Genomic DNA, 14,129 nt, shown 5'->3' on the forward strand with positions numbered 1-14,129 from the left:
CATGCTCACTCACATACACACATTATCTTGTCTATGAAGCCTCTTGGGGTGAGGTCTAGGTCAGGGGCTGTGAGACCCAGGGGTCTCCAAATGTGTCTAAGCAAACTTGCTGAGGGAAAAAAAAAAAAAATCAGATGCCCAGGACCTAATCCGAGATCTACAGAATCAAAATCTCTGGAGGTGGAATTCAAGAATCTGCACTGTAGTAGGTTCTCCGAGTGAGTCGAATGCTGCTGCAGAGCAGACCAGCACTTGGAAAGCATGAACACCTGCTCACTCTGGGGTAACAGAGGTTCCAGAAGATACACGTTAAAAAAAAAAAAAAAGATTTCTGGTCAAACGAGCTTGGAAAAGCTGGACACCATAACCACCACCACCCTCTCCTAAAGGTTCACATTGTATATTAAAGGCTCTGAGAAGTTCTACAGTAAAGAATCGCCTGCTTTTTAAAAACTCAGTATTTCCCAAACATTCTGGACCCAAGGACCCGTTTTCAATGGACACCTATCCTGCAGAACACTCTGGGAACATGGCTTACACAAGTCCGCATCACCCAGTCCTTTCAAACTCTGTCCATTCAAACCCAGGAAGGCCCAGACATCTGCAACCCCATTTCCTCCAAGGCCCTCTGCTCGGAGATTCCCCACAGACCCCCAATCTAAGCACCACCCTGCAGAGATACCTGGCTACTGACATACCAACCTCTTTTTCTTATTTAGACACAAAATCACCCTTAGAGGCAGAGACCTTTATTCCCATTTTAGGAGAAATGGAAACTGAGCCTCAAAAAGTTCGCTGCTGGTGGAAACAATTTTCTTTTTTCCCATTTTTAAATGGCCACTGGGCAATGTGTAAGAGAACCGTTTACGTATCTGTGGGAATGTGGGTGAATCAGATTCTGAGCGTGAAACTCAATGTTCCCCGCTTTTCTCCCCCTCTCCAGGGTTTATCTGGTGAGATCTGATAACTATGGACTAGATAATTGAGTCCCACCCAGAACTCATCTTTGGGGTCTGTGACTCTTTGACTAGACCCCATGAAGGGCGGGGTGGGCGCTCTTTCCCCCTACCCAGACACGCCCCTCCTCCAGGGAAGGCTGGGTCTGGAGGCGCCAGCCTCCAGGTGCACCTGGGGGGAGGCGGACACGTGGCCGGGGGCACTCACCGAGGATGCGGATCTGCGTGATGGCCCCGTGCAGGCCGAAGAGCATCCAGAGCGGCTGCGAGGCGTCCACGCACAGCTGCATGCCCGCCGCGGCGCCATTGTGGCTAAGGTGCAGCTCACCGTCGGGGTTGACCACCAGGCCCAGGATGTCACCGCTGTGCAGGGGCCCGGGCACGCGGCACACGGCCCAGAACTCCTTACGGTCCACCAGTGCCTCGGGGCTGAAAGGCAGGTCTGCTGGCCGCAGCGTGCCGGGGTCGCACGTGGTGACTCCGAAGGAGAGCGCGCCAGGCCGCGCGCCGCCCGAGCGCGTGACCTTGACGAAGATGGTCTCGGCCACGCGCACGGGCCGGCTGGTGAAGACGAGCGCGCGCTCGTCGCGCCCGTGCTCCAGGCGCGCCACCGTCTGCTCGTCCAGGATGCGGACGTGTGCGCCGGCGCGCAGCGCGTGGAAGCGCAGGTCGCCGTCGAGCTGCGCTGGCAGAGCGCGGCTGTGCTGGGAGTTGAGCGAGTTCTGCGGGATGGGGCAGCCGGCGGCCGGCGCGGTCTCGTCGCCGTCGGCGCCCGGCACGTTGAGGTCGCACAGGCTCACGGAGAGGCGCGCTTCCTCGGCCTCACGTCGCAGCGACGGCCGCCGCAGGGCGGTGAAGGAGCGCGGCCGCAGGCAGTCCGGGAGCACCAGCTCGCTGTCTGCGGCGGGGAGGGAGACAGGGCGACCATCACGCGGGCCACAGCGCCCAGTCCCCATCGCCTGCGCACCTCCTCCCACTGGTCTTTAAAGCGCGCACCAGTAAGACGCACCGGGTTTCTAATGGCACAGAAAATGCTAGGACATAACGTTGTGCAGGACTTCTGACTACGTATTTGTTTAAGCAAAGGATCAAGGCCGGCAGGAAGGACACACCAAAACTAAAAACATGATTACTTCTAAATAATATGCTTATTAAATTGGATTTTTTTTTCTAACTCCTGGGGCCCTCCCTTTTTAATCCCAGCAGCCAGAAGAGCACCCAGCACTTAGAAGGCAGCAGTAAATAATATTTGTTGAATGCATGCTGACATCCTACCCGTCTGGGAGGCCAGAGGGAACCAACCCCCCCCCACCCTAGAACGCCTCTCTGCACAAATTGCAGAGAGACGTTCTTACCCCAACAATTACCTTGCGAAGTTATTGCCACGGAAGGACATTGAGGCTGAGAAGTTAAGTGAATTTATCCAAGCTATCCTTTCAAAACTGACAACTGGAAATCAAACCCTTTCTCTTTTTAATCATACAAGTAATACAGACTGTATTTTGTAGAAAAGACAGTTCAGCAAAAAGAAAAAGTAATCTCCTGTCAGCCCACCATCCAGAGGAAAATACTATTAATATTTGGATGTATGAGTTTCCAGCCTTTTTTCAATATATTTTAGTTATTTCTTTTTTTAAAACAAAAATTGAATCACGCTATATAAATGCCAGTAGTTTTAAACTAACGAGTAACAAATCTTTTTGAAAATGTGGCAACTTTTATCTATCTTCTCAGAAAAATGCACGTTCTCCCTAAATTCCGTGGATAATTTCGGGGCATTGACTCCAGGCAAAGAACTCTGCTATACAAATTTTCTTTTCAAAACTAGCTTTTCGGGCTTCCCTGGTGGCGCAGTGGTTGAGAATCCGCCTGCCAATGCAGGGGACACGGGTTCGAGCCCTGGTCTGGGAAGATCCCACATGCCACGGAGCAACTAGGCCCGTGAGCCACAACTACTGAGCCTGCGCGTCTGGAGCCTGTGCTCCACAACAAGAGAAGCCGCGATAGTGAGAGGCCCGCGCACCGCGATGAAGAGTGGCCCCCACTTGCCACAACTAGAGAAAGCCCTCGCACAGAAACGAAGACCCAACACAGCCAAAAATAAATAAAGTCAGAAAACATCTTAAAAAAACCCCAAAAAACTAGCTTTTCCATTTACTGTGTTCTGAATACCTTTCTACACTAATAACCATGTTTTTGATACCATACTTTTTTAATGGCTGGTTATCTCTGCTTTATGGAGTCCTATAATTTGTAATAAAAGTCATCAGGTGCGATGAATTACCCCTGCATTTCATCCTTAAAGCATCCCATGAAGTTGTTCCCATTGTACAGATAAAGCTCAGAGATGTTATGTGACAGCCACGAAGTGGCAGATCCAGGATTAAAGCAAGATCTGTCCAACTCCCAACGCCACATTCTCCACTTTCGGGCCCTCCTCGTTTACTGAACCCTTTCTGTGGGAGTCCCTAAATTTGGCTAGTACCACCGCAGCTCACATCATGGGCCAATTCCTTCTCAGGAGGCTTTTCTCTGAGCCTCCCCCAGGGAGAATCTGTGCTTTCTCTCCAGGAACTGAGTAAGGGCTGCTGGAGTGCTTGGTGTGAGAGCAAAGCTTGGGGGACTGGACTGGTAGGGGCCGCAGAGGCCAGAATTCAGCTCCAGCTGAATCTAGAGACGCTCTCTAAAGCCTCTCTATCTTTGTTCTCCCCCAGCTCCCCTGCCCCTTCCAGGAACAGTGTTGTTTGGACCCCAGCAAGGAGAGGGTGCTGGGCCGGCCCTCCCCCCAAGGCTCCTGCTTCTCTGGAGAAGCCTCTTGGGGCCTGGCTAGTCAGGATTCCCAGCATCGTGTTTGGCAAGGAGGAGGGAGCCGACCAGAAAATGTGATTATTCCAGGGAATTGACTCTGTGACAGTAATGGTGCAGAGAGGCTGGGGGGCTGCGGAGAGGCAGAGGCGAGGAGGGCAAGACACGGGAGACAATAGTGGGGGGCTGAGGAGGGCTGTGGGCTGACCTGGACCCCAGGGAACAGCCCCTTCTCCCCTACCCCTTAGGGATTCCGGGCAGCGGCCCTTGAGGAGTCCAGAGGGTTGGGGACAGAGAGGAGAAGGGATGGGGAAACAGGGTGAGGAGGAAACAAGTGGCTCAGAGATGCCCAGCCGGGCCTATGGGAACAAGGCTGTCATGGGGGCCCACACACACACCCCACACACACTCCTCTCTCCAGCCCACCCCACACGCTCAGGACAATCAGGCCAGAGCCCATGGAGCTGGGCAGACCCTCAGAACAGATTCCTGAATGGGGCTGGAATGTGAGCTCTCCTGCTCTGCCCCTTCAGGAGTCCTCTTCTGCTTGAATATACCCACTACCTCCCAGTAGTGCCACGGCTGAGCTACTCTGTCTTTAGGAAAATGTTTCCTACTCTTAAACTGAAATCTACCTCCCTGTATTTTTTTTTTTCTGAACTCTTCATTTTATTGATCCTTTACCATACAAAATTTATTCAAATTACACCCATTTGAAGTGGTAAGATCACAGCTAGAAAACAGGTTACCCTGTAACAAATTTACAAAATCCACCATAAAAGCTTTTTTTTTTTTTTTTTTACATTCTATTACATATTATCTTTTTTAAACTAGCATACACACAAAGCTTAACTGATTGGTAGTTTGCCTACTCCCTATTTTGGGAGAAATACTTCCTTTTGACAAAATCACATACCCCATAGGAAAAGAAATTCCCACAACTGACAACTGCCACCCAACTCACTCTTCACACCATCTTCCTTGAAATCCCTCCTCTCATACACACAAGGTGTCATGCTGAAGCTTTAAATACTGCAATTGAATTTACAGATCTACACTTACAATAAAAATCAACACAAGAACCGCCACCACTACAACAAACACAAACAAAGTAACTCTTAAAAAATTACAAACCAGCTAGAAAATATTCTGGCAGTGTTTACAAATTACTTGCTATTTTTATACAAAATTGCTAGATAATGAAAATGAGCAGCCTGCGTATCAACCTAAATAAAACGATCACTCCACACAAATCTGTACATATAAACACACACCTATCATGTGTTGCTCTTTATACAGTTTACTTTCTAGGGCTCGCTCATAACCTCCCTGTATTTATACCTACTACCTCTGGGGCTGCCTCTCAGCCCCACACTGAGGACAGCTTTCCTCAGGGAATACTCAGACTCCCCACACACCTTCCCACCTCTTAGACAATGAACACAACCAGACTCAGTATTCCAGATGTGCCCTGACCAGCTCAAGGCACAATGTGGCCATCACACCTCCCCTGATAAGTACACTATACTTCTAATAATGCAACCTAAAAGTATTTTAGGTTTTTTGGTTAACAAAATCCATATACTGGTAGGCAAGACAGGAGCATAGTTAAGTGCAAGGACTCTGAAGTCATCAGCTTGGGTTCAAATCCTAGCTCTGCCATTTCCTGGCTCTATGACCTTGGACAAATAGCTTAACCCCTCTGGGACTCTCTTCTTCAGCAGTGAAATCAGCATTTACTTACTGGTATAAAATACGGACTCTTAATACTCCCCTCGGAAGGGATGCTGAGAAGATGAGGTGGAATACAGTACCTAGGGCACCTAGTAGAGTACCTGGCACATAATAATCGTGAGGTTAATATGAGCCATTGTTATTGTTTTCCTGCTACATGGTTCAGAAGAATATGCATGGGCTTTGGGTTTAAATGTCTGATCCAGCACTTGGCTGGTGGCCTGTGGGTAAGCAACTGTCCTCCAGCCCCCGATCACTCACCATGAGAACAGGGGTACTAATACCTGCTTTGCGATGTTGTCGCGGGGATCAGAGGTAGATTGAGAAGCCCCTGGCACCTGCATACTTGATAACTTCAGTTATTACCATTTGCTCAGGTTGAGTTTATCAACCAAAGTCAGGTCCACCTGCACTCAGACAACTAACTTTTTGAACCTAGGACTTTCCATCAGTCATGCTAAGCACCCAGGACAAAATCATGGAATGACATTACTGACTAAAGACCAGGAAGGAGAAGCTACAAATGGTGATTAGAGATGAAAGAAGAGAAAGAAGGAGAAACAGTGGGCGAAGAGAGAGAGAGAGGGGAAGGGGTAGGAAAGAGATCCCTTTGGCCTTTGTTGAAATATCACAGGAGTTAGGAGAGGAGGTACAGGAGATGCTGGGAAACAGCTAAAAATGGAATCTCTGGGGCCAGTGCCCAGCCCAAGTATGTCTTCTCTCCCATCCCCTCCACCCCTCGGGGTCAGGAGCAGCTGCAGGCCACCAGCAAGCTCCAAAATAACCATCCCATCAGTGTGCCCGGCTGCGTGGGGCCCTGAAATAGATGAAACCTGAGACGGAGGAACTGGTCACAGCACCCTCCACAGAGGGGACGGCAAAGGTCACATCACCTTGATGCGAGTCCACATCAAGCTGGAGGTCAGGGAAGGGTCCGGGCCCCCGAAGCCAGGGGAGAACAACCAAGGGCCGAACCTCAGCCCAGGACTGCGCCCTGGGGTACAGCTTGGAAAACCCAGAGGGCCAGCCTGTGACCCCCAAGCAGTGGGGTGGCGCCATGTTTGAAGCAACAAGTTATTTAATCCGTGCCTGGGACACACAGCTGCCCACTTGGAGGTGTTTATGATAGGGGAGGGGTGGCACAGGGCCATGGGAGGAGCTGCAAAGCTGGCTCCCCTCTCGTGTCCCATCTTTCAGGAGAGAACTTGCCAGTCTTCAGCTCCTGCCTAATCTGGTGCCTGGCGCTGGCTTTGCAGATCCCCTGGGCCCGGGCAGAAAGAGCCAGACCCTGCAAAGGGCAGGGAGGCCTGGGCCAGGGTTTCCTCCCCTCAGGGTGGCACTCAGGGCACCCACTCATTGACCCCCTGTGTGCCCAGCCCTGGGCAGGGGTTAAGGAGAGGGAGAGCCAGGACCTGGGCCCTGGAGAGCCAGTAGCCCTTGGGAGACTTGAAGCTTGGAGGCATGAAAATATTTGAGTACAATTTTGTTACAAAATTCTCAGTGTCTCAGGTAAGACAGGACCTCAGAGGAGAATGAGGAAATCTGTTTATCTCTGCCAAGTTCTCACCAGCCTTGGCTAGAATGCCCCTGGGGACAAGAAGCTCACCACTTCTCAAGGCCATCTGTCCTCTACTTTGACTCACTCTGAAACAGAAGTCCTTAGCCTCAGTTGGACAGCATTATCCTAAAAGGGAGATTTATCCTAAAGAAGAGAAGGCTCAGAGGGGGCCCCAAGGAGTGGGTACAGGACACTTGATCCATGCAAGGAAAGTTTTTCTAACAGTCACAGTTGTTCAGAGACGGCATCTCAGGAAAAACAAGATTTGACCCAGGCCCTGAAGGACAAGAGGGTCTGGATTGACAGAAGTGAGAGCCACTCGGGTGGGAAAACTGCATTAGCAAATGCCTGGGGAGAACAGTCTGAGCAAAACCAGTGAGGAGAAAGGAAAGGAGTGGAGGAAGAGGCGCCAGGCGGAGGGCACCAGGGCCAGCTCCCGCCCAGAGACCCACTCAGCCCCCCATGCCGCCGGCCAGTGCGGGGTAACCAAGGCAGGGCCTGGGAACTGGAGCAGAGGCTCCTTTGAAGCAGGGCCTGCCATCAGCCCAAGACTTGTTTGTTTAGATTCGCACATCCGCAGCGCTGGATAATCTTTAACCACGGGTCAGCCTGCAGCCGCCCAGCTGGCTGGCAGATCTCTGCCGGCCCCTGTTTGGAAGGCGCGCCAACCCATTTACTGTGTCCATAAACATCTTCCTGCCGGTCTGCAGCTGGCACGGAGCAGGAGAAGGAGCCAGGAGGACAGGTACATGGCTTGGATGGGCGAGGGGTTTCTCCACCCTTCTGGGCAGTGCCCTGAGCTCACACCACCCCCACCCTCTCCATGTAAACCCGACCACGGGAAAGCTAGGAGAAACAAACACACTTTCTGAGGCTCACGGAGGGAAGGGCAGAATGTCCCAGAATCACTCAGAGTCATAGACTCTTAGAGTTATAGAATCTTCAAGCCACAGGATCTTAGATGTATAGATTCTCAGAATCATCTGGTCTGGTGGTTCTCAAACTTTTTTTTCAAGCAGTGGAATCACTCATCCAATGGAACGGAAAACTCTGCTTAAAGTCTAAGTGGTGGCCACAGAGCCCTGCCACTCAGCTGCCTCAGAGGTGCCTCTGTGGAATCCCAGTGCTCCAAGGAACCCAGCTGGAGAACCATAGATCTCGTTCCAAGAAACAGTCTAGATAGCATGGTTTGACTTTCATCCAGACACAGGGACTTGGTTTTAAGGCTCCCTCTTCCAATGAGAGGACTGGCAGGGGATTGTCTATTTTGGTGGTGTTTTTAGATATTCCTTTTTAACCTAAAAAGACAGCCCTTCCCATTTGTATAAACACTTTTACATATGTGAGCCTCACAGAATATCTGTGAGGTACATGGTGCATGTATAATTATGTCCAAATAACAGACAAGGCGGTTGAGGCATAGAGACGCTGAGAGACATGCCCAAAGCTAGTGAATGGCCAAGTGGAGTCGATTCAGTCAGGTCTCCTGCTTCTGAAATGACAGCTTTGTCCCCAATACTACAAGGCCCCAGCTCCTCCCCTAAACACACCCCACTCTGGGCCACCAGGTCTCTCCAAGGTCCCCAGAACTATATCTTGGGCCAAAGAGATACTAGATGGAAACACATAAAATTGCCATTTCTGGACATTACAAACAGTCAAATATTGGCAATTATATATGGTTGCATTTTATATATATTCATTCTGGTAGAAAACTAGAGCACACTGTGAACAACAGAATCAAACAAAACCCTCAAGAGCCTTCAGGGAACTACAAGGCAGGCAGACCTACCCTCACCACTGAAACGGGATGCTGGGCTCCCACTGCCCCTCTTCGACTCTGCCGGGGCCCTGGTGGCCTATCTGTGCCCAACACATATGGCTGATCCCTGATGCCTGAAGCTCTCACAAGCTCTATTCTGGAAGACATAAGGGGGCCAAAATCCCCACCCTTGAGGGGGTATCTAGACATTATAGGGAGACCAGAGAGACTCATATTTAGAGAAGCTGGGAATTAATGTAGCCCACACTTCTGGGCTCAAGTCCCAGCTTCACCAAGCTGTGTGACCATGGACAAGTTATCAGACCTCTCTGAGCCTCTGTTTCCTTATCTGCAAAATAGGTACAGTAATAACTTTCTTTATAATATAGACAAAGAGGATTTCTACTGTATTCTTGAAGAGGACAATATATGATGTAGAACTGCTGACACTGCTTAGACCTCCACTCGCTTCAGGAAGAGGAAGGGTCACGAAGAACACGGGAGGTCAGGGAAGGCTCCCTGGTGGAGGGGAGGGTTTGGTACTGGGCCTTGATATAACTGGCAGAATTTGAGGTGAGCAAAAAAGAAGCACCTGGAAGAGTCTCCGAAGCAGAAAGAACAGCAAGATTTTTTTTTTTTTAACTAAGAAGAAAATGAAGGGCTTCCCTGGTGGTGCAGTGGTTAAGAATCCACCTGCTAATGCAGGGAACACGGGTTCGAGCCCTGGTCCGGGAAGATCCCGCACGCTGCAGAGCAACTAAGCCTGTGAGCCACAACTCCTGAGCCTGCGCTCTATAGCCCGCGAACCACAACTACTGAAACCTGCGTGCCTAGAGCCCGTGCTCCGCAACAAGAGAAGCCACCGCAATGAGAAGCCCACGCACCACAACAAAGAGTAGCCCCCGCTTGCCGCAACTAGAGAAAAGCCCGCGCGCAGCAATGAAGACCCAACGCAGCCAAAAATAAATAAATAAATAAAATTTAAAAAAAAAAAAAGAAATGAAAACCATCAAAAAGGAAGAAATCACTATCAGCATCCTCAGCTCTTTCTCCATCCCAAGAGCTTGGCTCGGGCTCCTTAAGCCAATATTTGCCTCTCGGCCCCTGGCAGCCACAGCTGAAGGTAAATATTGGTTTAGCCTGGGAAGCGGAAGCCCCAGATGGCAGTGTGGTCCTCAGCCGGCCAGGATGCCTCACACTCTGTACCACAAGCTGAGGCACACCCGGGACAGAGACCTGACCCCAGGCCTTATCTACGGAGAGGCCCAGGCCTCTCAATGCTGAGCCGCCACGCTGGCCCACCACCCCAGAAACTGGTGCAGCAGCAGCCTGGCCCCCAGAAAGCTACCCTGAGAGTCTCTGTACATCTTTCTCCTCAGTAGGCAGGTGGGGTCTTTTACCAAGACCTAGGATGACACCATGAGTCCTTGGGAGCCCCCCTAATGGCCTCCTAACACCCTCCTGGGCTCAGCCACAGACATCTTGATGTGGCAATAAGTCTTCTCACACTGACCTTGTGCCCACATCAGCTGGGAGGTCTGAATTCCAGGCCCAGCCTGGCTTCTGACTAGTTGGGAGAATTTGGGTAGGTCCCTCCCCATCTCTGGGCCACATTTCCTCTTACTGAAAAACTTGACAGCAAGAAGCTGCTGGAAACTCTCTACTCTCTTGGCTCTCTCCTCTGTGATGCATGAGCATACCCACACCCATACACACCTGCTCTCCGCAAGTCATCCACTATCTTCCCACTTCATCCCATGCCCTGAAGGATATGCTCCCCGACTGACCACCAATTCCCCACCTCTGTGCCAATGCACACCCCTCCTGTCTGGCCTAAATTGTTCCTCCTCAACCAGTCCATTCTTTTCACCTCCCCTGGTTTCTGACTTGAAACTCATCTCCTACAGGAAGTCCTTCTGGATTGCTCCCCAGCTGCACCCCTCACCGCCCCCCCCCGCCCAGTTTTATTCTTCAGCCACACTTTTTTGCAGTATTGGATTTAGGTCACCTCAGAGCAGTCATATGGCATGTCCCCCAATATAAACACTCTTTAAGGAGAGGGGCTGGGTTTCCAATTCTAGTGTCTCCTCCAACCCCTGCACAGCACCTAGGCTGTGGTGGGCACAGCGAGGTGCGCAGGAACACCCTACAAATGGATTCCTGGCTCACCAGCTTTCTGCCAGGATCCACAGCTGCTCTTCCTGAACCAACACTTCTGAGAGGAGGAGGGAGACCTTGAAAACTGGGATAGGAACTTATCTCTCCAAGTATTAATCACCCCATAAAACTTGTATTTATTTAGTTGCTGGCAGGTCCTTCTTCCTGGAGGTAGGAAGCTGTTATTCTTGGAGATACCAGCCTGGGCTTGGGCCAGGGTGCCCAGAGGGAAGAGCGTGATCTGCTGTGAACTCCAGCGTAACAGGGAGCCTGGAAGTCCTGAAGCAGGTCTACTGGGGCCATGGCACAGGCATCAGGGGGCCAAGGTGATGGTTAGGGCAGTGGGGGGTGGGGATGGGGACCCCACCTGGAGGTGTCAATCAGGGAGACACACCAGCCCTTGCCTCCACTCTGTGGTGGGAAGACGGCCAATCTGTCCATGGCCTGACTTGTGGACTTACTATGTGCCAGGGAGCCCAGGATGTTTCTGGGCTGAGGAGCTTGGAGGGCTTTGGCCACAGGTTCCAGGTGGAGGCAAGAGGGGAGGGGGCAGGCCTGGCAGGTAATCTCTAAAGATGAGCCATGGTTTTGGGGGACAATCACCCCAGGAAAGACAGGCCCACCCTCAGAGCCCCCAAGACAGAGAGTGACTTCTTCAGAGGAGAAACTCAGCTGAGGAGGAAGACGAGGGAAAGCAGAGGAGCCGGCGGGATCTGGGTAGAGGGAGAGAGAGGCCCAGAAAGACACAGGTGCAGTGAAGTGGCAGGTGAGGAGAGAGGGGGAGATGAGAAGTGGGGAGGAGAGGGAGGGAAATGGACCCTGAGACTATACAGGGCAGCAGGTGTGTCCCGGGGGCAGGGGCACGGAATGAGGGCATAGAGCAGCAGGCCCACCTCCGAAGATAACTTGGGTGGGTCTCTCCTTCCTTCACAAAAAAAATCAATTTAGGAAGAACAAATCGAGGAGCTATTTTAATCTGCTAATTCATTTTAGGGGCCATAATCAGTGTTTTAAAATGCCCAGGGATTATAGTGATTTACAGCTGTGACGGGAATCAGCTGGGGCCTTGGCCTTATTGGGTATACAGAGAGGAGGCTGACAGGAAATCCAAATGCAACTGAAAATACTGCGTGAAAACCCATTTATAGTCAAAGAGGCTGGGCCAGGTCAGTGCCTGGGCTCTGCCCCAGGGTGGGGCCCTTCAAGATTACTCTCCAAGCCCCTCCCTCAGCCCCTGAGATTTGGAAGCCCCATCTCACCCAGTATGTCCCCTTCATCCTCACCCCCATCCCAACCCTCCTGGATCTTGTAGGCCCAGCCTAAGCCTCCCCCACCAAGAAGCCTTCCTAGACTCCATCCTCCCACACCGACTTCAGCCTCCTCTGACTTCCTGCTTAAACCCACCACTGCGGCTGGGGGTGGGTGGGTGCGGATGGGGAGGGGACAGGTAATGCGAAAGGTACTACTTTTGGCATCAGAACAGCCAGTTCAAGTCCCAGCTCTGCCACACCCATACACGAACAGGACAGGCCTTCCATGGGCCTCAATTTTCTCCCTGACAAATGGGGATAATAATCACTCCCTCCAGGGCCAGCTGCTGAGAGGTTAAAGGTTAAATGAGATAACTGGATGGAAACCATCTTGGCAAATGGATGAGATCCTATGACCACAGTGTTCAGCGATTTACTGTTGTCTCTTGGGCTATGCCCTGATTGTTCTGGAGTGTTTGCTTTGTCTCCCAGTGAGCCTGTGGCTGTCTGTGAGCAGGGCTGGGTCTACCTCAGCCATGCCCCCAACCCTTTCCTTCATCTAACAAGTCATCCATCCATCCCACCACTCTCCCCTACCCACCCCTGCAAATATTCCTCAGGGTCCTGTACACACCAGGCACAAGATTCCACCCTGGAGAGGAAACTAGCTGGGTAAGACATGGATCCCTCCTTCACACAGAAAGACTTCTAACGATTACTCATTTCTTTGTTTTTACTTTCACTGTCTTTTTTTCTTTCTATCTATCTTTTTTACTCAAATAAAAGTGTTTTGAAAAAAAAGAGCTTCACTGTTCCTAGGCTCTGAAGTCAGAAAGGACAAAAAGAAAAAACATTTTTCCACCACCTCCATGGCAGTTTTCTCTGCAGGGACAGGGGGCAGGGATGGGAGATGGGAAGAGCAAGCATTGGCTTGAGCATCGACTTGGTACCCAGGACTATGCTGGGTACTTTACTCATAGCCTCTTTAGTTGGATTTAATTTTCCTACCAACCCATTTTACAGATGGAAAAGCTGAGGTTCATCCAGGATCCTCCTGGAGACACAGCCAATTTGCCAATGGGTTGACCTGTACCCAGTCTATGTGTGCACATGCACATGCACACACACTTGCCTACACATGCTCAAGTGCAGCAAAGTGGGATTCCTGGACTGGGAGTCAGGTGACCTGGATTCCAGCCCCACCTCAGCCACCAACTCACTGTGAGACCCAAGGAAGTCTGAGACTCTGAGGCCCCTTCCAGCCCTGGCATTTTAGGGTCTGTGTGTGCCCTTGCCAGGAAGCCTGGTACTTTAGCAGCCCTAGAATACTTTCTAATGCCCCTCCTCCTCACCTCCCACAGGATGTCTGCCCTCTCACTCCCCTGAAGTAGCCTTACTCACACTGGGGGCCCAGAAGCAGCCAGAAGAGTCTTAGCCCCCCTAGTGCCTTCTGCTGTCCCCTCCTACCCCTTTCACCCATATCCCTGCAAAAAGGACTAAGGTGGGATTGGACCTCCTGGAAGGCTGCAGAGCCCAGGGGCCAGGGCTCACCTGGGGCTGAGCCTTGCAGCACCTCCTAGGGCCAATGACAACTTCCCTGAGCTTGAGGCTCACCTCCACGGGCCCAGTGAGGGAGTGTGCCTCCCAGGGTTGCTACGAGAACGGCAATAACAACGTGCCTGGCACGCAGTAAGTGCTCTGTAAACTATAGTTACGATGATTAATATTAATTACTTCCTGGGGGTGAGGGGGTCTTTGAGGCTGCCATACATGATCATGAAGGTCGCACACTGCTCAAAGGCACAACCTGAGGGACCACAGAGGGCAGCAATCTCGCCAGGCTCCACTTGCCACAGCTGTGGGCCTGGAAGAAGCGATGCTCTGCAGTTCACATCAAGGCTCCCAGC

At 51.4% G+C, this 14,129-nt stretch overlaps 1 protein-coding gene across 3 annotated transcripts in view; it reads right to left on the bottom strand.

The window, feature by feature from the left end:
• NEURL1 (neuralized E3 ubiquitin protein ligase 1) overlaps positions 1–14,129 on the bottom strand; it is a 79,539-nt gene that overhangs the window by 5,188 nt on the left and 60,222 nt on the right. For all 3 annotated transcript variants that reach the window (XM_082425212.1, XM_082425213.1, XM_082425211.1), the window contains one exon: positions 1,165–1,854. In XM_082425212.1, the coding sequence (XP_082281338.1) occupies positions 1,165–1,854 (690 nt within the window). The remainder of the gene's footprint in view (positions 1–1,164; positions 1,855–14,129) is intronic.

Source organism: Balaenoptera physalus (genome assembly GCF_965194825.1).
Source record: "Balaenoptera physalus genome assembly, chromosome: 14".
In the NCBI taxonomy this organism is placed as follows: domain Eukaryota; kingdom Metazoa; phylum Chordata; class Mammalia; order Artiodactyla; family Balaenopteridae; genus Balaenoptera; species Balaenoptera physalus.